This window comes from Astatotilapia calliptera, chromosome 14, assembly GCF_964374335.1.
Source record: "Astatotilapia calliptera chromosome 14, fAstCal68.1, whole genome shotgun sequence".
Classification (NCBI taxonomy): domain Eukaryota; kingdom Metazoa; phylum Chordata; class Actinopteri; order Cichliformes; family Cichlidae; genus Astatotilapia; species Astatotilapia calliptera.
The window spans coordinates 5,126,269-5,149,245 of NC_137435.1; the positions used below are offsets into that span (position 1 = coordinate 5,126,269).

General features: G+C 42.1%; 2 protein-coding genes across 7 annotated transcripts in view; one reads left to right on the plus strand and one right to left on the minus strand.

The window, feature by feature from the left end:
* The first annotated feature begins 2,196 nt into the window (after positions 1 to 2,196).
* On the plus strand, positions 2,197 to 7,741 carry ckmb (creatine kinase, muscle b). Its single transcript, XM_026192212.2, has 9 exons — positions 2,197 to 2,889; positions 4,281 to 4,393; positions 4,606 to 4,702; positions 5,132 to 5,286; positions 5,542 to 5,674; positions 5,776 to 5,947; positions 6,424 to 6,547; positions 6,648 to 6,837; positions 7,169 to 7,741. Exons 2-9 carry the CDS (start codon positions 4,301 to 4,303, stop codon positions 7,345 to 7,347), a joined length of 1,143 nt encoding a protein of 380 aa, XP_026047997.2. The 5' UTR covers positions 2,197 to 2,889; positions 4,281 to 4,300; the 3' UTR covers positions 7,348 to 7,741.
* An 89-nt stretch (positions 7,742 to 7,830) lies between these two features.
* mark4b (MAP/microtubule affinity-regulating kinase 4b) overlaps positions 7,831 to 22,977 on the minus strand; it is a 61,465-nt gene continuing 46,318 nt past the window's right edge. For 3 of the 6 annotated variants that reach the window (XM_080288577.1, XM_080288576.1, XM_026191567.2), the window contains 4 exons: positions 22,745 to 22,848; positions 18,404 to 18,682; positions 12,954 to 12,998; positions 7,831 to 11,291 (listed from right to left, as the gene is read on the minus strand). In XM_080288577.1, the coding sequence (XP_080144703.1) occupies positions 10,958 to 11,291; positions 12,954 to 12,998; positions 18,404 to 18,682; positions 22,745 to 22,848 (762 nt within the window). In that variant the 3' untranslated portion in view covers positions 7,831 to 10,957. Of the gene's footprint in view, positions 11,292 to 11,859; positions 12,999 to 17,119; positions 17,203 to 18,403; positions 18,683 to 22,744; positions 22,849 to 22,977 lie in introns of all 6 variants that reach the window. The other 3 variants (XM_026191568.2, XR_013901251.1, XR_013901252.1) reach the window with 3 other exon arrangements.

A 22,977-nucleotide genomic window follows, 5' to 3' on the forward strand; every position in this document is an offset into this window, starting at 1 on the left:
TAACAGCGGGCGAGCAACATGCAGCGACATGAGGGAAAGACTAATTTGGAAAGCCATGTCTGTGGATGGTCAGGCCACAGCTGTGAAACTGGAGCCCGTTGGTTGATTTAGAGCAAAGGAGCAGAGACTCAGGGTGACTCTGTAAAGTCCTGCACTCATGAACACAACACTCTTGCAGAAATCTGAAGCCACAAATGTGCAGAAACGTGTTGTGTGAAGACAAAAGTTGTTCCACACTGACTGTGAAAGTACACTGAATCACAGATGATCCATTTATATTCAAGTGATAGCAAATTTTTAGAAAACTGGGCATTTAAATGACCGGTGGACCGTTTAACCTGAACACAGTATGACGTCCCTGTGACGGTTACTAAACAGAAACGTCTTTTGTTTCGTCTTTGGTTTTATTTTCTCTACAGGTTTGAATGTCAAACTTGTTCTGCTACAAAATAAGCTGATTTAAATGCTCCACACTCTGGGCTCTACCGTGCATTCACTGCTACTCACAATGATTTCAGAGGCACAAGTTAAGGGTGACCTACTATGCTCACTTCCACTTCCAAAGACTCAGTGCCCAAGAAGACCATATAAGGAAATCTGTGCCAAGCTGACATCAGCTTGATGCAAAGGTAGCACAAAAAGTTGTTGCTCTCATCTGACAGGTATCACTTCTAACTACACAGACAAGGGCAGTTAACACTTATAAGTGATTTGCAAATCTCAGTTTACTACAGGAACCTCTCTCAGGACAACAAGAGCTGCTTCTAAAACATGGAGGTCAAAGAAAGTAATGCTAGAGATGTATACATAATCTACTCGTCTTCTAAAACCAATGTCCGATTCTTCAAAGAGAATAAGAACACAGACAAGAAGACTGCAAGTATCACGCATTAAATGACACTTATTAACATTTATACACAGCACACAGTGTTAGTTCACTGGGAAGACGGATGTCCACAGGCGGACTGTGCGCTCTGACGGCAGGTCAACATTTGTCCTGCAGGCTGGAACACACTGCATGCTTACGCTTAAGCAACCATGGTACAAGTGACATACTTACAAGTATGCTACAAGTAATTTCTGTGAACAGTTAAAGCTGCAGCCAAAAAGAGTTTAGAGGAAGGAACATGAGCTATGACTGCCACAGTCTCAGAGACGTCAGCAGAGCTGTGATTATTGTCAGATGCAGGGTCGGTGTTCCTGCTAACATGTAATCATGCTGATTCCAAACCGGTTCTGCAGCTTTGTACAATCTCCTTCTTTTGTACTAAAATTTCCTCCAGGCTTTTTTTTTTGCACTTATCTGTTACATATTGCACCAATTTTTATTCCCATCACTCTGATTATTCATTTAGTTGAGAAGATAGGAGGTTTATTTGGTGAGATTGAAGGGATAATTGTAATCCATCTCTTGATATGAATGCATAGAAATATGTGAGATATGAAATGTGGCGTAATCTCAGTTATTGCTGGATCTTACCCGAGACTGCCATTTGCGTCACAGCGCCTCTCAGCTCCACCCCACAATGTCTACTTTCTGTCACATGATGTGGATGATTTAGCATCTGTCTACGTGTAGATTACCCAGGTTTATCATATTACTGCTGGGAGGGTAATGATGCTGGCGCTTGTACATAACAGAGCAGGACCTGAGCAATCTGAACCACACGAGACAGGATACTGAGTGGAACTGGTTAAAATCCAGAGGAGAGAACAGGAAGCAGACAGACGCTTAACTTCTCACATCTTCAGAGATAAACATGTAAAGAGGTTTTCTCTTCTCTGACTTGCCAAATGTTTTGAGTTTGCACAGCCTGTCACTATGCATCCCTACATCACACAGGGGGCTGTACCCCATATCTAAAAGTCACACATGGAGACTCCTCCACTTAGCAAATTGGTCGATGAGAGGGCCACAGCTCAGTGAAATCCAATCTGTAATCCAGAATATCACGGTGATGTAATCCAAGACAAAGTGGTTATTTTAGCTGATAAATGTGATAACAGGGAGAACTCCGGTCACTCTGCTCCGAGAACACTTATGAAACACGAAAGCAGGGTTCAAATGCCCATCAGAGTCTCCCACTCTTACTGTAACAAGTGACCATGTCAAACCAGATTAAAAGCTTCATGCATGATCGACACAAGGCTGCACAGTATTAGCCTGAACATATTTGGTGACAACAAAAATTACTTTTTAGTATGTTTTTAATTAAAATCATTTATAAAAATTGATGTTCTTCCATATTTTAAGGGTTGAACTAAGGAATTTCCTCCTCCCACTCTTCCCCCAAGATATATTTTAAGGACTGGTTAACATAAAAAAATGTTAAACATAAAAAATAAAACAACAGATGAGGCAAATGTTCTTCTAAATTAGTATTTCACAGTATCTTACTAAACGCTAGATACATATATTCCTGCATGACTTTGGGATTTTGACATTTGTACCTTTTATCTAAATTCAATTACAGTTACTCTGTAACCAGGTTAAATAACTTGGAACATGTGGACACAATTTCCCTGCTTTGCATGCATATAATACACAGATATTTCCAGATAACCGTGTCCTTTCCTGCAGGCTGCTATGAAACAGTTACATGCAGACAGAAGGTGAAGGGTTGGACCTCCCGCTGCAGCTGTTGCCTTGTCTGTCCCTTGTCTCCAGTGTTGTGTGATCTCGGTTCTTGCCTTTTAGAAACTCAGCCGGGCACGGAAAACCCTTTCTACCCAATCAAATGAGGTGACCCCAAGTCCAGTCAGCCAATAGCAGCAGAGGTCTGAGTATAAATACTTTAGTCCATCACCTGGTAGAGCTGGGCGACCCCTATATTTGGTGGATAGGATCTGATCCCGGGATCTGTTACTTCTTTCTTTTCTCCTAAGCAGGTAAAAGAAAAAAAAACAACCCTGAATGCAATGTTTCAGTTTGACTTTTTGGTAAATGAAAGGGAAATATTCTGATGTTTTTCCCATTTAAATATGGATCAAACCTTTTGAGAACAAAATTGGTCTGAGAGGGAAACCAAAAAACTGAATGGTTCCGCACCGCTGGCGAACACCGAGCCGTGAAAACGTACTCCCCCTCTGCATTTCTGTCTTGGATTTTTGTGAAACGTTTTTTCTGGGATGGAAGCTACTAAAATAAACTTTAAATACTCTTCTACCGATGCACACTGTAGCCTGAAACGTAGGCATTTCTTTGAAAGATTCTTGGACGTGAGCAGCAGTGTGGGGTTGAGGGCATATCCATTTGTAGTGCTGTAGTGTTGCGCCAGCAGTTGCGTCTATCTGTCATCTGTTGCTGACGCCTGCAGCACTGGCTTGAGGTATGTCTTTGAATAGTTTAGGAGCGCTTGATATAGTCATGGAACTTGCACAGCCGTCTGTGAGGCATGCAGGCTTTGACCTTTTCGCTGCACCAGGTGTCATCATCAGTTTAATGCACCTCCACTAACTGAGCTCGGCCTCAAGGAAAGAGACACTGACAGCAAACAGAAAAAGAAAGAAGTGAGGAGGAGTTGCATATTTATTCTTGACAACAACCTGATTGATTATGAAGCTGCAGCGCCGGTTGCCTTTTCAGATTCCTAAACTGTTATTGAATTAATTTCTGCAGAAGTTAAAAAGGTTATGTGACCAAAGTAGTTTTCTTCTTTCTTACTGCTTTTTCTCAGCTAAAAAGGAATTAAATGAAATAAACAAAATAGATCATAGAGCATAGAAAAATAAAACTGTGAACCTCATTTATTTCTGAGAATTAATATTTTCTGCTGTTTTCATTTTGTTAAAGCTATTTTAAAAGCTGAATTACTTCTGTGGAAAACTACTCCATGCAGGCTTTCGCCTCCCTTGGAAGCTGACGTTACGTTGAATTGAGTGAGATGGGAGAGAAAGCCAATCATCGTTATGAGCTTGAGGTGGGACAGGTGCAGTGGAGGAGGGGGCATGACTATGCTATTAATAATGTTTGCTGTGAGGGGGAGACAGGTGGTGAGACGTCTGGGAGAAAGGAAGAGCAGGGGGGACATAGCACAGCTGACAAAGAGAGAGGGGGGGGGGCGTGAAGAAGACAGAAGGGAGAAGTTAAAAAGTAAAAAATAAAAGATCAAAGAGGAAGACGGACTTTTCTTACATAACCACACCAAGTGATAACTGGTAAATTAAGTAAACACATTTTTTTTCATGGATGTCATATTATTCTGATAAGGGAAACATTGCATGATCCCGCCTAAATAATTAAAACAGCACACTGTCCTCTTTCCCCCGTCTCCTGTCAGGTGGAGTAAGAATCACAGCCATGACGAAGAACTGCCACAACGACTACAAAATGAAGTTCTCGGTGGACGACGAGTACCCCGATCTGACCAAGCACAATAACCACATGGCCAAGGTACAAACCCTGCTCTGACATGGTCTAAACATGGACACTTTACTGCCACACACATGGGCTTAGATGCTATTTCGTTTCAACGAGACATGATTCAGGGTTTTGTGAAGATGCATGCCACAAAAATGCGGTGATTACTTCTTTCGGGATCTCTTAGATTTCCCGGTAAAGACAGGTGAGTCACATGGCTGACCTGCGTGTGTTATCTGCTGTAGGTGCTGAGCAAGGAGATCTACGGCAAGCTGAGAAGCAAGTCCACCCCCAGCGGCTTCACCGTGGATGATGTCATCCAGACCGGTGTCGACAACCCTGGTGAGAAGCAAAGGCAAACAGGCACCACGAGACATGAATAACTGTAGCACAACCTGTAACCAACAACGACCTGTGATTAGGTTACTGACATTATAGGTTTTACTTTTATTTCATTCCTAGTTTGACATTTTTGTTGCCGGTTCAGGAACGATTCACTTCATTTTCAAAGGCATTTAAATTTTTGTTTCCTTTTAATACGGGTGGTGTTAGTCAGGCTGTAAGATTGAAGAAGTTCACACCTGTACAACAACACAGCACAACATCCCAGACTCGTCAGCATCTGCTCGTCAGGCTGGTTGTGTTAATGAATTTGACCAAACGGACAAAGATTAAGAGTGAAGACATTTCCTGTATACTTTTTATTTTACTGCTACTTTATTTGATATACAGCATGGTTAAAATCTTTCCTACTCTCCTTCTTGTCCCAAGGTCACCCCTTCATCATGACTGTGGGCTGCGTTGCTGGTGATGAGGAGTCCTATGAGGTCTTCAAGGACCTGCTGGACCCAATCATCTCCGACCGTCATGGTGGATACAAGCCCACCGACAAGCACAAGACCGACCTGAACTTCGAGAACCTGAAGGTGAAGAGTCAAGTGTTGTTCGATATTCCACATTTACACCAGCCTAATCACATTCATTCCCTAAACTGTGTTAAAGCTGATGTACTTGAACTGGACTAACTTAGAAGTTAACTTCCACATCCCTCAAAATGTGGGTCCACATTTCATTTCTTTGAGTTTGTCAATGAAAGACACATTAATTTATTATAGAAATGAAATCAAAATATATACTATGAAATACTATAACATAATTATAATGTCTGCGTTGTGTTCCAGGGTGGTGATGACCTGGACCCCAACTATGTGCTCTCCAGCCGTGTCCGTACTGGCCGCAGCATCAAGGGATTCACCCTGCCCCCCCACAACAGCCGTGGAGAGCGCAGAGCCATCCAGAATCTGTCCATCGAGGGTAAACACTAAATGTCAAACCTATAAGAATAACCCACATGTTTATAAAACTCATTTTATTCACAGACTGACATCTTTGTGCCGCACACCTTCCTTCCTCAGCACTGTCCAGCCTGGAGGGTGAGTTCAAGGGAAAGTACTACCCCCTGGATGGCATGACTGATGCCGAGCAGGAGCAGCTGATCGCTGATCACTTCCTGTTTGACAAGCCTGTGTCCCCCCTGCTGACCTGCGCCGGTATGGCCCGCGACTGGCCTGACGCCAGAGGCATCTGGTGAGAAACAGAAATGGGAAATCAATAAATCTGAAGACAATTCTATTTTTTTCCTCCTCTTTAAAAAGCAGGGTGATCAGATACGTGCTGTAATCAGCCGAGACAGCAGCTTTTCTCCGTTTATGAAAACACAAACACATTAGAAACATCTGAGAGAAATTCTCCCATCTGCCCTTCCTCAGCAAAGCTTTGACATCATTACCATCTGTCTGCATAATATGAAGAAAACACCAATTATTTCTTCTTTTAAACATCTCTTAAAGCGTCTCATGTTTGCTGAAGCTGCAGTTTAAACTTACATCCTTTACAAATGATGTAAGTCATTTGACTATATCCACAGAGATCTTCAAGGTCAACTTAACAATTTATTGGTTGAATATAGAGAGAAAGCCTGCAAGTGTGGCACAAATTTCTTTAAGAAGTGCTGCTTGTTGCCTGTAAATCAAATAAAACTGAGCTGGGTTTTATTCCTCTAGGCACAACGACAACAAGACCTTCCTGGTCTGGGTGAACGAGGAGGATCACCTGCGTGTCATCTCCATGCAGAAGGGAGGCAACATGAAGGAGGTCTTCAAACGCTTCTGTGTCGGCCTGCAGAAGGTAATACTCACAAACAGGACCTTCTATGGTTTCCTTTTTTGGACTCGCTGGGCTCTTAAACAACCGTAGGATGAATAATTTCTTACTCTTCACCGTTCAGATTGAGGAGATCTTCAAGAAGCACAACCACGGCTTCATGTGGAACGAGCATCTGGGCTACATCCTGACCTGCCCCTCTAACCTGGGAACCGGCCTGCGTGGTGGCGTGCACGTCAAGCTGCCCAAGCTCAGCACACACGCCAAGTTTGAGGAGATCCTGACCAGGCTGCGTCTGCAGAAGCGTGGCACAGGTGCGGAAAAATGCTTTTGAAGCTATAAACAGACATATTAAGCATTTAGTGTACAAACAACCACCTCAGTGTCACTTTTTTGGGACGGATGGTGTGTGTGTGTGTCTGTGTGTGTGTGTGTGTGTGTGTCTGTGTGTGTCTAAGTTCCAGTAAAATTACTTGATGTGGGAATGAGCCTTTAATTTCACGTCATCCAGCTGTGCCTCTGAAACAAGCTGATAAAAGGGAATAGTTGTCTTTGCTGATGGCATGTGGCTAAAGGGTAACTCCTCCTCCCCCTACACCTCCTCTTGAGCCTTCTTGTTCTTATTGTCCTCATCTTTTGACACAGGCGGTGTGGACACAGCCTCTGTGGGCGGCGTGTTCGACATCTCCAACGCTGACCGTCTGGGCTCCTCTGAGGTGTATCAGGTCCAGCTGGTGGTCGATGGCGTCAAGCTGATGGTTGAGATGGAGAAGAAGCTTGAGAAGGGAGAGTCCATTGATGGCATGATCCCCGCCCAGAAGTAAAGTGGACAGACATCCCACGATCGAATGACTGTCGGAGTTTGTTTTGTTTTTTTATTTTATAAAAAAATGAAGCGGTAGCCTTGTTGTAAAGTTATTTTACTGGTTTCGGCCAACTGGCTACTTTCTGCTTTCTTCTTTCCGTCAACAGACACTCCACTTCTCTTTATCCTCCTTCCTTTCTTACTTATTTCTGTCATCATTACTCCTCTCATCCTCTCCTCTACTGTCTTTGGTTTCTTCTAACTCTAACCATCTCTCTTCTCATCATCTCGGTAACATCCTGGGATCAATCCATACATAGTCTGACCATGGCTATGTACACGCACACCAAAGGAATTTTTTTTTGGTTGTACAATATAATGGACTATTAAATGATGCCCCATGTGACAATCAAGCTTCCTGGTTATGTCATCTTTTCTTTATGAGATCTCCTGAGAAGAGAACATTAATTTCACTGGCAGCAATCACAAAACAGACATAAAATAAGAACGAGGTTGAAAGTCTTTATTTTTGTGTGACACATTATTTCCAAGGAGACATGCAGGATTGCAGGTCGATCATTTCTGTAATTTCAGCCCATAAGTTAAGTTTTACTGATAACAGCGACGGCTTTAAACACACTACACAACAGAACTGTAGCCTTAAAGCGCGGCCCTAACCGTATCTAGAGAACAGCCCCACGGGGCGAGGCTCCGTTATACACGAAATAAAAAAATAAAACAAACAAAAAAGAAAGAAATCTGCAAAACTAGCCCTAAATCACAGCTTCACATTATCAGACAGCGGTGGAGACCTGCCGCGGCTGAAATCTCCCATGAAACAGAAATTGCTGTAGTGAAAGATCACAAATCTGCTCTAACATCCAACATTTCCATTCCCAGTGTTTTGTCAGATGCTGCATACTTGAAAAGGACAAGTTATAGTTGCGTAGCTTTATAGAGTTACAATAGACGTACAACCTTTTGATTTTGGAGTTATCAGTGTCCGTGCACCAATGTGTGATCACCGTAGCGCTAAGCGGAGTCTCTGTTGGTATAATTTTGGTAACTATGATCTTTAATGAGCAGCAAAGTGTTGTTTTTATAAAAGAAAAATGAATTCTTAAAGGTCATTCAAGGTCACATTCCCCCTTTAAACTACTGCCTCATCAACGCGCACGCCACAAGCTTTGATAAAGCAGGAGTTCGATTGGTTAACAGTCAAAAACCTCTTACAGCAATACTTAAGTCTGGTTGGTCAACAGTCATACACCTTCCAGCAGTGCTGCAGTCTGATTGGTAAACAGAGGATAAAGTCTACAGTTTGGTAAAGATGTTTCAAAGAAGAAATCAGTGTAATAAAGCACAAAAAAAAAAGACTGATGTAAGACAGATTTTCATTTGAGTTGAGAGTTCATCAGAAATTTGGTACTTTTTAAACGTACCTGTACATCGGTTCCCTCTAATTTGGTTACAGTAACGTCACTGTAACCAAGTGGCACATCTACCTGGAAACCTGAAGACGTCACAGCTGGTTTTACCATGTAAAGTCAAGCAGCCATATAAGCAAAGAAAGACATTCAGGATGATTCTTAGTATTCTTTGTAGTGGGCTTTAAATGGGTGAAAGAAAAAAATGGGATGTTAAAAAGAAAAAAAGGGGAAAAAGTTTTTAAAAATAGAAAAGAAAGTGCTCAACAAAATTCAAAAAGGTTACAGCAATAAAAAAAAATAAATAAATAAATAAAACAAACAAGGAGCCCTGTTAATCGTAATCGGTGCTTATTCAAGTCTTGATTCTTGGCTTTGTGTCTGCATTGCACTACACTCAAGTGAAGCAAAAAGCTGGGATACTGTTTCGTACTGTTAACTACCCAGTGAAGCATCAGCTCCTACACTACAGTATGTTTGGGGATAAAATTATGACGAAAAAAACCTAAAGGTCTCTTTCTTCCTTTTATGAATGTTTTTATTAAAAATATGAGTCATCACTTTTGGAAAATGGACCAAGTTTTTAACCTCTCAGCATCTGCCAGCTCAAGCCTTTATGGTTAGGTGAAGGGAAAACAGCGATTCCAGGGTGAACTGATAAGACTTCGTGTGGCATGTGGCTAAAACAAAACCCTGAGCAGGTCATGAGTGATCCAGGAGACTGTCAGAAGCAGGAGGTTAAATCGTGTTTGGATTAGCCTGGTAAAACAGGAAGTGGATTTTTTTAGTTGCCATCTTTTTAAAGAAGTATTCCTTTTTAAAATTTTGATGGGCAAAAATGTATTTTCATTAAATGCATTTTACTCTTTATTTACTGGAACTACTTTCATCAGGACCAGTGCGTAGGAGTCCCGAAGCTCCATTAGCAGAAATGTATATGGCATTCATAGTTATGTTTACATTAGTGTATAAGCACATGTAACTACGCATTGCACATTTTTAGCTTAACTTTAGCCATTTGTATCTACACAGTGAGAGCTTGTCCTGCATCCAGAGCATCGAACCGTCAACTGGGTCAGACTAAGAAACCCAAAGACCGGCTTAAGAGAGAGCCTAACATGTGGTTGTAAGGATGTTTTCCTCAACCTCACTCTTAGATGCTACAAAATCCTACACACTGGTTGTTTAACTTGTGTGTCTGTGTCACAATAATGCACTCCGATTGGCTTGTTGTTTTTGTTTGTCTTTTTAAGAAAAATACAACATAAAACTGATGAAACCAACATGGATACAGGAACTTCCTGTTAGGTATTAAAATTAATTTCTTCTATTGCAAGGAACACATTAAACTTAGCACTTTAAAGGACAAACATTTGGTGAAGTTGTATTTGTTTTTAAGGATCAGAGCGAACGCTTAAATAATCAGGTTGGTCCTGTATTATTAGGCAGCTTTGCTTGTCTGTAAGCGCTTCACCTGCCAGCTATGAGCCCAGCAGGCAGAGAAGCAGTTTACCTGAAACGATACAAACACGTCAGACTCCCAAATGAGCAGAAACACCACTTTTGTTCATGGATGGGCAGAAATTCTGCAACGCTTGTCTTTGCATTTCTGCATGTCTCCCTCTAGAGGCCGGAGGTCACACTACGCCCTCACTTAAATATGTGACGTTTGCCAAATGTCTGCCCGTTTTAAAAGCACTAAAGAAAGAAAATAAACTTAATACACAAAAATGAAAACATTTCTTTAAATAGCAGCTCTTTAAAAAGGAATGACAACAAATATGATACAAAAGGAATAACAATGTCAACAACAACAACTTATTCAGCTCCATCATTCGCACCATCCCCATCATCATCATCAAATATGAAATCATGAAAACAAAAACAGTCTGACTCTATGGGCTCATTTTTTTATAGTGGTGGTGTTAAGCAGGGATTGTAGGTCACTGACAGCTCCAAGGTCAAGGGTCATCATAAGCCTGCAGCGGTGGGCTATCCACATCTGTGTATCCATTTGTCTGCCTGTGACTGGTGGCATCAGAAGAAGAGGGTCTTTGGCGGAGGCGAGGCATCATTAGCCACGCCAGCTGAGGTGGAGCCCAGGGATGAAGAGAAGAGGGCTTGTGACCCTTCTCCTCTGCATCCCTCATCATTCATTAACCTGTCCTGTGCGTTGTCAATCTGCCCCACCCCCGGTTGCCCTCAGAGCTCCAGCTCCTTGGACACTTTGGTGGCAATGTCTCTAAAGGCTAACGGTGCCCCCCAGAGGCGCTTGAACTTTACACCGCTGCTCTGGCCCAGCCCGCTGGGCAGCTGGCAGACCTCGGCCTCGAAGGCCACGCGGGCCCCGGCTGCTCCGTGGGTGCAGGACAGGAGGAAAGGCCCGGCCAGGTGGACCTGGCAGCCGCAGCCCTGTGCCGCCTCACGCAGCGCTAGCACCACCTCGGCCGGGTCGCGGGGGCTCCGTACCCTCACATCCCAGCCGCATCGGGGGGTCCGGGGCTCGGCCGCTTTCTGATGCCCAGATAGATGGCGACTGAAAAGGTTAAGAAAAGGGAGGGGTGATGCAAATGGAGGAGATAGATGGAAAGTTTTTAAGAGAAGAGCAAAGGCAGAAGAAGAGATTTAAATGTAGGATGATGAATGGTAAAGTGTGAAGACAAGTGATTGAATGTGTGGTTGTGTGAGAATATGAGTGGTTAGGGGGAGGGGAGGAGAAGAAAGACAATTAATATCACACACATCACTGGATTTTGATTCTGTTCCTAGGACACAGATGAGTCAAAGTCTATTTTCTACACTAACACATAATTGCTGTTCAAATAAGATATGAAAATAAACATTTCTTCTTTAAAAATGTTTTATAATGAGTAACATGAAAGTGGTCAGTGTTCAGTGTAATCAATAATTATCGTCTGTAATGGACTTCTTGTTCTGGAGCAACAAGTGACAACAAACAGCATAAAACCTGCTGGTAAAAAATATAATTTAATGCATTTTCTATTAGTCCAGCATTATAGTTCTATTATCTACCACAGGGAGACACACTCAGCATCTACCACCACAGTCCGTTTGCTAATGTTAGCCTGGTGCAGCTGGTTTACCTGCTGTTTTTAACCTGAGACTGGGCTGGAGCAGCTGAGGCTGAGAGGGAGCGCACACCAGTTTGAGTAAAATAAAGAGAGACCGAGACTCAGTTTACAGAGATTACAGTACAAGAAATGAATGCGACCTCTGAGCTATGATTCAGTGGTCTCATGTGGCTTTTGATTACTGACAAAAATATTTTTGAATTTCATCCAGAGGTGAAAAATATCTCTGTGTGCTGTATGCTGGCCATGATTTCTGTTAAAGTATGTCTCATATAAATAATATGAAACAGCATGAGTGTGATTTCATCTCTGTAGCCTCTCAGTAACAAATAAATGAAGAAAAGAATAGACAGCAGTAACAGCCATTTATAGCAGGTCACATTTCTGATACAGAGGTTTACATATGTCTTTTTATTTTTTATTTAAGATGCTTGCAAGGAAGAGACTTTACATGATGTATCAAGTTTTGTATTTGCCTTTAAACTTGACAAAGACTTTAAGATGATCTAGATGTGCTATAGCACATTAGAGACTGTAGAGAGGGAATAGAGCAGGTCATTATACAATACACTGAAAAAAACAAACCAAATTTCAATTATTCTTTATAGTGCTGAGTAACTTAATCTATACCTAACAGTAAAGCCTAAGATTCTCTCCTTAATCTACACTACATGGATGGGATAATTTCCTTAATTAATAATTTGAATTTGAAAAATAATTGGTAACTAAAGCCTTAACAAATGCAGCGAAGCACCTTTTATCTGTAACAGTTCACAAGCGTTGACCTTTGGCGACAAATGTGACAGAGGCACTCACACTGCTGAGCTTTCTTATAAATAGCCTGATGCGTTTCATTATTCATGACCTGTTTCGGCTGCATAAGGGGAAAAAAAACACTTTGTAGGGTATCGAGGGTTACTGCTGCAAACCTGCATCACATGTGAACCTGTGATTGGTGAAAACATGGCTCTGCTAACTGAACCCTGAATTCAGTGAGTGTGCACGATGTGTCTTTCTGCCTCCAGCATGCTTCGACATGTTTCCGTGTGAAAAATAGCCTCTGTTGGAACTTTATTTCCTGTACTGGTTAAAACATGTTTACTCACCTTGTGACCGGAGATCTGCTGATTCTCTCAGGTTCGTCTGTGACCCTCAAGAAGAAAAAAAAAAATTTATCTGTTAGAAATCAATCGGCCAACCGCTTTCTCACACAACCCCTCCCCTTCTACACCCCCCACCCCCATTTCCTGTCAATCAGCAGCACAGCTAATGGACCAATCCACTAAACACGACACAGAACATGATCTTAAAATCACAGATGGATCACCGACCTGCACTCACTGCACTGAAACACTGGATGGATGTGAAACCACAAAAATCGACAAAACGAGTGAGAAGGATGAACAAATGCCGAGGGGGTGAATTTATGGCAGCAGACCAGGTCTCAACACATAGTTTGTGTTACACGACTCACGCAAACGCAGACTTTAATGCTGGTAGAAGCACAAATTAGTGAGTTGCAAGATGCCAGCAGGGTACTCATGAGATACATTTGTACTGACAGCTTTTTCACAGGCTTTACGACTGCATTTCACGACTTTTGTTTTAGCTTATACTGGACAAATAGACTGCCATTTTCTACTCCTACTGCACTGCGAGCGGTCGTATGCATCCATTCACGCACACTCATGCAGACCACACATTCAGACAGTGCTCTATTCTGTGAACGCTCTTTTTTTATATGATACCCACACTCTCACGCTGATGGATGCATCAGCAGCAATTTGTGGTTCGGCGTCTCGCTGAGGACATTCAGACTAGAGGAGCCAGGGATTGAACCACCGGTCTTCCGGTTAGTAGATATAGGACACTATGACATAGAGCCTTCATCTGTAGTTCGGATTCAGGAGACCAAGCCCTTTCTAATTTTAAGATTAGGATTCAAACTTTCCTCTTTGATGAAGCTTATAGTTAGTTAGTTCCCATGATGCACTGAGCACTTCTTCTTCTCCTCCACCCTCTTTAATAGCTGCATGTCATTGATTTTCTGTCTGCTCTCTCCTGTAGTTTGTGCCGTCTCCAGGACCACATGATTTGCTACGATTACACTCACACAGACGGGCTGGTTAATACAGATCCCATCTGTGTCCACCGGGGGCCACTGTTGCTATTCACGCACTTGACTGATGGCTTCCTTCCCGCCAGCATGGCAACCTGATCTCTATTCCTGGAAATGGGGGTGACTTTGAAGGAGCCAGCAGTGAGTTTTCACTGACAGATTAAGTTTGAAAAATGAAACCTAATATGAACTAAGATGACCGTTGCTCTGACTAAGGAGCTGTTGTGGTGCAGAGGTTTTAATCAGGGCTAAACAAATGTTTAGATTGCGTAGCTCAATGTTTTGACTGCGTCACACAAAATAAGAAGTAGAGAGCGATCTGTCCTAATCCCCAGGAATAACCACTGGGATACACCTTTACGGGAAAAAGTTATCCAAGTAATTATTGAGCAAATATCTCGAGGGGAATTCTTTAGGTTTAAGAACACTAAACTTGACCATTATAATTGAAGAGTTTTGAGGTGCTCTATAAAGATTATGACCTTGACATCTTGTCTGTGTAAAGAACGAGAATAACACTCCTGCTCCTCCAAAACAAGGAGCATCGCATCCTCATGAAGGAATTCAAGTGTTTTGTGAGCAACGAGTGTGGAGTGGCAGACTGACCAGACTCTGCTGTGAGTCAGTGACTGTGTGCAAACGCTAAAGTATGTAAACTGCAAAAAAACAGATTGTGTGGGGGAGAGAGAAGCAGAACAAAAAGAAGAGGACAAGGACGCAAAAAGGGAGAGGAAAAAAAGACCGAAACTGGGACGAGAGACAGACAGACAATTTGCGGCAGTGTAACAGAACAATCTGCTGGTATCGTGAGGGAGAGCTGCGCGCAATCCCAGTTTAAGACACAGATAAACTGTGGTTATATAACTAATCCTGGTTTAAAACGGCAGTGATGCTGGGTCAGTCGGTTAGGATGACTGTAGCAGGCCCAGATGCTTCTTACAAGCCTCTTCTCCTGCGGAGCGCTAAGACGCACGCTGGGTACATTTACAGTCACGGTTCAACATATTTGTTGTATCGCATTAATTGTCAACAGTTACAGCATGATCCATTAGCTTTCTGCCACCTTGTATACCATTACAGCAATCTCCACATTGCCTTAGTCTAAATTAAAACGTCCTGTGCATCCTGTGCACAGCCTTCTAGTCTCCTAATACCAACCTGAAAAACCCTTCAGACCTTTCCTCAGTTTGTTTGCTCTAGAAAGAATCCTTAGCTGTGGACTGATGTCAAAAATATCTTTTTAAACACTTGAAATAATATTTTATAACATTAGATGTGAAGAAAAAATCAAGACAGTTATCTAGAAGTGGATAAAAGTGATATTTTTGACATACGTTGCTGCTAAAACCCATTCAGGAACGCACCATATGTCACACTTTTCAGAGGGATAGAACCTGCCTGTCTTCATCTCAGCTCTTCTTCCTTCACCCCCTGTGTCTTTCGTGTATAAAATACACTCCCCTTCCTTTCTGTCCTGGTTTCTCTGCTTTCTCTGAGAATCCAAAGCCCTGCTGCTGCACGACTGATGATTTGTTAACAGCATGGACAAACATATGGTGTTGATTTTGTGACTCAAAGTAGTGCAGTTGATCTGCAATAAACTCATACTCCAGGGAACGCACAAACATACACACACATCTCCATAGTGTTGTTTATTCTACACTCTGCATGAACAAGAGTGTGCGTGTTGTCCATGCGCTTGTTTGTGAGTAGTGATTTCTAGCTATAATAGCTAAAAGACCTAGCATCCTACCTGATGGTAACATTTAAAGCCATACTACAGTAAAAAGGAAAACTTAAACATACATTTAAAATAGAAATAATTCACATTTTTGTTGCTTTTGAGTGCTTTGCTAGAAGCAGGTAATGGTGCTGTGCTGTTTACAGCCTGTAGTGAGTGCTACAGCCTAAAGCTGAGCCACTGGAGATGGGAGGAGTGACAAAGAGACACTAAAGCAGACAGCAGCTGATCAGAGTTTTAGAAACACAAACACGCTGGTTTTGAGATAAAGCTGCTCTACTGGAAGAAGCAACCATCAAACATTTCATCAGTGGACTTGGCCACAACTTTAAGTCACACATCTGCAGAGTTTAGTCTTACTGCATTTCAACTTTCTAAAGGGAAGTTTGAATCCTGGATTTTTATAACCTTTTACGTCAGCTAATGGAAACATAAAACCGAGTGTGTACAAACAGTGACCGAGCATGGGTGAATAAGCACATCAAGTAACATAAAAGGAGAAGATGTATCACAACAAATTTCTGCATGGTAAGCAAGTTAAGCGTGGGACTTTTAAAAAACCTTTTAATGCAGCAACAACTGTTTTTATCCGTTTTATGTATGAATGCACAATGAATAACCAGAAAACACAACGTAGCCCAAAGTTATGCACTATTATGTTTTGAGTACTCATTTATTTAAGTAAAAGATTTGATCGGACTTGATCCAGATAAGAAGATGGATGTAATGAAAATAATAAATAATAAAGAGATTTTACAAAAATAAAAATGTCTTTAATAAATCGAAGAACTTTTGAGCAGTTATGTCGATGCTGCAGATCAAATAGTGCTGACCAACATAAAGAAAGGCAGCATTTCACATGCACACTCAATGCTCACAAGAACCCCGCGTTTGGTCTATAAGCATATTGTGTATTTTAACAGCCAAGATATACAAGACAAATATGCTTTATACCCAAATTCCAACTGCATATTAGGCTTTTTCATATTTTCTCTCACACGTATCCTGCAAACTGGTTCTGGGTTTGAATCCACTGGTGGGGCCGGACGTTTTGCATACATGTCTTTGGATAGTACTTCAAAGGCCATCTAAGATTTTTTTAAGACCTGCTTATGTTATTTCCTTTATCAACTATTCTTCACTTAAAAAAAAAAATCAAAATTTTGATTTTACCACCATGAAGCTAAAATATAAATTTTAGTGGAAATATTTGACTGAGACAGTTGACTTATTTATATTAATTACTACCCTTAGAGTAGCTTTGCCTCAGATAAAACTTCATATAACTAAACTCTGACCTGCAACAGACTGCAACAGTGAATGAGGGGTAGAGGGGATGACTGAGCACTGGCAGGCAGACAGACAGTCAGATGGACAGAAGCAGCCAGAAAACATGGGAAAGGAAGACTTACTAACTGTTTTTGTTCCCTGCGGGAGGGTGCAGCCCGACATGGACTTGTTTGAGCTCTGACGTTTAGAAGGGTCAAGAGTGACCCTAGGAGGAGAGAGGAAGAAGAGAAGGAGGTGAAGAGAGGATGAGAGGAATGGAAAAAAATGGAAAATTGAAAGTTTTTGAAAGAGAGATGTGAGTGGAAGAAAAAGCAAGTGAAGGGGTAGACAACACAGAGTGACAGTAAGAAGCACAGGTAGAAGAGGTGAAGAATTCAACATCAGGTACTGTAGTTCAAGAAAAGAAGGATAGAAGACTGGAAGGTGACTGGCAAGAAAAAGCCAAAGTGGTTAAAGAATCAAACAAACAAACAGATAAAGCAACAATAAGCAGCCAAGAACAACCGTGAAAGACATACAGTGTGTCCACCTAGCGCGCAGACCTGGGTCAGATAGGTTATCATTTACCTTTTTAGCTTTAATTGCCACTAAGGTGCAGTAAGGCGGAGGTGCCTCAGGAATACAGTTCATGGGAGGAACTGAAAAAAGGAGGTAACCATGCTGAATAAAATCGAATTTTTATAAATTTAAACTGGTCTTCATATACTGTCCATCGATGTCGCAGGATTGTGTGGATGTGTGTGTTTACTGTTGGTTTACTGTTACATGCAGACAGCTTTACTTCTTCAGGACAGAGTAATTCATATTTTGTCTTGTAGTGTAGTAAGATGTACACACTTGGAACATTACACAGCCCCCACAGTCAAATCTAAATAACTAAACATGAATTAGTGCAGTAAACAGTAACTTTAGTATTCTGTGATGTTTGAATCTGTGGTTAGCAGTGGGTGGATATTTCCATGAAGATGTGGATGTGGCGAAAAAAAAAGACTGAGAATCTTGAATGTGAGAAAATTAAATTGGCGAACAATATTTGAACACTATTAGACCCAGGTCTGACACTCCGGAGGACAAGTTCTGAAGCCTGTAAAGCTGAATTATTAGAGAAGGAAGGCTGGTAGGTTAGTACTGGTTAAGGAGACGTGACAGGCAGCAAGGTTATCGAAATGATCTTCATGTGCAGAACTACACTGTCTAGTTGTAAGCTCATAATCAGACAGGCCTGTACTGTCACTTTACCACAACGATTAGCAGTATTACTAAACATTTAACAAAAATACGTGCAGATTTATTAACAAGCCACTGTGTTTCTACCAGTTAGCCCCGTCCACTCCCTGTTTCTTTGTTACTTAAAGCTTTCAAAAACAGTAAGACTTGACATTCAAACATCTAGCTTCTCCTCTTACCTGCGAGTCAGCTTGGAGGTGATTTTGCTGAGCAGGTTGGTCGTACCCCGGGTCCTGGCATGGGGCAGTGGGCTGGCATCGTGGGACAGCGTAGGAGACGCTGGAGGAGCGTGAGAGGGAGGCCGGCGGTCTCTAATCTGCCCTCCGTGAAAAGTGCTCCTCACTGTGGATCCCCGGGACAGACGGGAGGAAGGCGTGGAGGATGAGGAGGAGGTCCCAGAGGCACCTGCAATGCTGTGGGTAGAGGGGGAGGCAGGGGGGAGGCGGTGGGATGTGGAACTGGAGAGGTGGGTGAGGGTGGAGAAGTTGCAAGTTAGACTATTAGAACAAGTGCAACTGTTCAGGAACCATACAAGCACCAAACCATTTATACATATTTGATTACGGCTTTTCCAAACATCTGGAAGGAAGCGCATTCAACATAAACAGAATCAAACCAGAGAAGTTACATTCACATTATAATTGCAGCGTAGGCTGTTTGAGCCAGTGTTAGGCAACAATCGCAAAACTGCGCATTTTCACTTCACTTTCAGACCCCAAATAGACCAGTGTGACCCATCTTCACTGGAAAAACACGCCACCTCGAGCAGTGATGTGACTCACTGATGTGTTTGTGACAAACAAAGGCTCGAATGAATCGGTGGCAGAAAACACTCGATAGCAAAATAAGTATTTTTCATCTTTCATTTGGATTTTTTGACATCAAGTGCAGATTATTAGCAGACTTATGGCTTTAAGTTGGATTTAACATGCCAAGTGCATTTAAAAACACTTAATCAATCATTACGTAACTGGGTTTCTTCATGGCTTAAACTGGGGTTAAAGACAAGCTCCATCATTAGTTTGCAGTATTAAACAAAATCTATGGACACTGATAACTGGCTGGCTGATAAAAGGTGAATTATCCTTGAGTATATTTAACAACCTAACAATTTAAAAATAATTATTTGTCCGGTTTGATTTTACAATTCAAATCAAAGACGTCAACAGGTGAAATTATAATGAGCTGTTCGCAAACAGACTTTATTTCAGACTTTTCAAGAAAAATGAAACGTCTGAAATAAAGTCTAAAAGTAAAAGACAGAAAGACCAGCAGAGCTAGCTGTCATACATTTCACACAGGTTGTTTTCTAACCTGAAAATTAACCCAAAATATTCTCTCTCTTGTGAGCGCCTGCATGCCCCACTACCTCATGTCCAGTTCCCCTCTCCTGTCACACATTTATGCACCTACGCACATAAACCACATACACACACACACACCTCTCCACCCCTGACTCTCAGGCTGGCTGGTGGCCTGAGGCTGCTTTTCATAACGCTCTAGATAACACCCACACACAGGGTTCAAGTGGGACAGAGCCATTAGATGGGTTAAGCTGAAGCGCAGCCGTTGCAGAGCAAAATCGTTTAGCGTCAATGTGAACTGGCTGCCTACTGAGACTCACCTCAGGGGGCACATGGGGGCTGGAGAGAGCAGAGGACAGCGGGACGGGGGATGGTTGAAAAAAATAAATTTTCTGTTCTGTAGCTGTGTGTGGTTTTGTACACAAGTTTCACCAGTGCCTCAAACTAATGTCAGTGCTTGATTAGTTAAAGCAGAGATGTCAAACTTAAGGCCCGGGGACCAGAATGGGCTTGGCAAAGACTCCTATCCCACCCAGTGGATCGCTCTGGAAAATAAACTTTTTCTGAGGTTTTAATAGTTTTCCTACTGATGAAGACCTCCCCTCTGGCCATTGGTATAATACCAACGTAATTAAGAATTAGTTAAACAATTAAAGGTTTACAGATATCTTAATCGGTCACAGACATTTCAGTTTTTTTATAATAGGGGTCACCATTAAAAAAACAAAAACAAACCTGAGGCATACTGTTGAAAATGTTCCCTCCTATATTGAGATATTTTGAGGATTAAACGTGTAATTAAGCTTGTTTACATTGACAGATAGGGGAGTTTTATTGGTCTGACCCATTTAAGATAAAAATGGGCTGTAAAATGTAAAATGTAAAATAAGTTTGACATCCCAGAGTTTGAGGAACTCCTCTGATTTCTGTTTTTAATGTATACATGGATTATTACAGCTGACCCATTGCTCTTTTCATATACCAAAGAGCATCTGCATTATGTCCTGATAATGAAGTCCCTTATCTTCCAGTCTTATCACAAGCTGACCTCAAACATGAACTTTGGACAGTGTCTGAGGAATCCGGGACACAGCTTCCCTTTCTCACATGTAGCACGCCCCAGGAAATGACCCGCCTAATGCTTTGTCATTACTGCAAATACTTTGTGTGCTTTAGGTAAGGGAGTTGCCCTGGTAGAGCGTGCAGGAGGCAGGACACATGATGCCCACTTGCTAGCAGTAAATGCACTCAGCTATTACCCACCCTGCTCACACATCAATCCCCAGAATCCGATGTCCTAGGTTGCTGGCAGGTTAGAAATCAGCTAATATTCGATCTGACTGCATCAGATATTTGTGCTCTCACGTGCACTTCTGTGAGGTGAGGCCTTGAAATGTTCAGGGCTGCAGCGCATTTGTGAAAACAGCTTCTTCACACATAGTTTGAGCTCAGCGGAGGACCTGATGTAGGCAATCAACAAACGAACAGTCACGTAAATTCAAGTACCGAACATGCGCAGTGTTTTGGGCTTTTATTCTGATCTTTTAGGACTACAGGTTAGACAGTTTTCATGTACAATTTGTGCGTGTGTTTGTTCTTCCATGCACGTGATTTTCCCATCAACCACTCTGGCATGGCATCACATTGACAAGGCCTCTGAGGCAAATGGAGGGTTATGTTGGTGCAACGCCAGTCCTCACTTCATCCTGCTGCTCCCTCCTGTTCACCTCCTCTCCCGTTTCTTCCTCCCCCCTCTGCTTTCTCTTCTCCTCAACCTTCCTTTGTTTAGAGCAGACATTTATCCTGCACGCTCTAACACCACCTGTTAAATCATAACAGTGAGCTACAGCAGAGGATGCTGCCTCGGTGCAATGCCTAAATCGAACAGTGTGGGGTGTGTCATCTTCTCTGCTCACAGGAGAGTAAGCGTCTCCTGAACAGCAGTGATTCAGCGTTTCATCCAAATCACCAGTTGATGTTTTTTGTTTTTTAACCCTCTTCCTCGTATCTATTTTGAAAAGCATGATGGTAGGTAGACACGTTTGTGCAGTTTACTGATGTCACACTGTTGGCATTTTTTTCATACCAACATTCACTACTTCTTTGTCGCCATCATATGATACCCCCTCCTATCAAAAATGATTTGCACAAACACTTCATTCATTTTTTGTGCACTGATTTGATTGACTAAGATCTGAAATCTTGTATGCACTTGATACACCCTTCGCCTGGCCTACCCCTAACTGCCCCGTGTGTGCAAATTTGTTTTTACTGGAGGTCAGACAGCAGACAGAAACCTTCAGGCTCTCCCTCTGAGAGACAAAATTAAAGCGTGATAAAGAGACAGAGGCGCAGAAAACAGGGCAGACAGACTGAAAGTGAGACAGTGACCACAGGAAAAGAGAGAGAGAGTGAAGTAGAGTGAGACAGACACAGCAAGAGAGGGGACGTTGACTGCCATGCTCAGAGACCGACAAGGAGACAACCATCTGTCGTAACAACAGACAGTTCACACTGGGTACACAGAGCTGCACACAGAACAAAGACAAAGCCACTGATGTGCAGTGTTAAGCCCTTCATCCTGTCTTGAAGAGACAAAATGTGTGTGTGAAACATGCTAAGCTTTGTGCTAAAAGGGGACAAGCTGTACCAGTCAAACCGGTCTTTACAAAACTTATCACAGTGACATGTTCCACTGTACTTGCAATTAATACAAACGCATTTCCCAAAGTGTTGAAAATAGTTAAAATAGATGCAATGTGAAGATGCAATGTGCCGGCGAAACCAGCCATTTAATCACCAGCCTGAGCTTCAATTCTATACTTAACTCACTGCCTTTAAGGCTCTTCAGGGACAAAATGGGTGTAATTTAGAGCTGTCTGAACTGAGGTGAGGGTGTAGCTATCCAGACCTAACAGTGTGTAAATGGAAGCCAGAGATTTTTATCATATTTAAACAAAATTCTGATCTGAGGTTTGAAGTGCGGGCGATTTATCGGGCTGTGTTCTACTAATAAATATATTGATATACATGAATGCTACTGAATGTGGTCCAAATTCACGCAAATAAAGCTAATCTGCCCCCTTTCAGTTTAAAATGATTTCAGAAGAGGCCTCTAGGGAAATAGCGAAGAAACAAATTGTCTGCTTTTTGAAAGATCTCATTAGTACCTGCTGGGTGGATTTTATACTTCATATACACATTTGCAACTCTCACCTGTTTTCCTTGCCGTTTTGTAGCAGGGCGTGTCTATCAGAGTTGGATCGGTCTGTGCACACATACGTGTTCCTTCGAGTCATAGCACTAGCAGGGATGTTATTCTGGAGGAGAAGAAAAGCCTGTAAATTATGTGAGATTATGTGAAAACAAAGATTGCCCTGGATTGACCTCTGAGCTCTGCCTGTATCTGCCGTGGAGAACATTAAAGAGTTAATCTCAGATTATTCTGA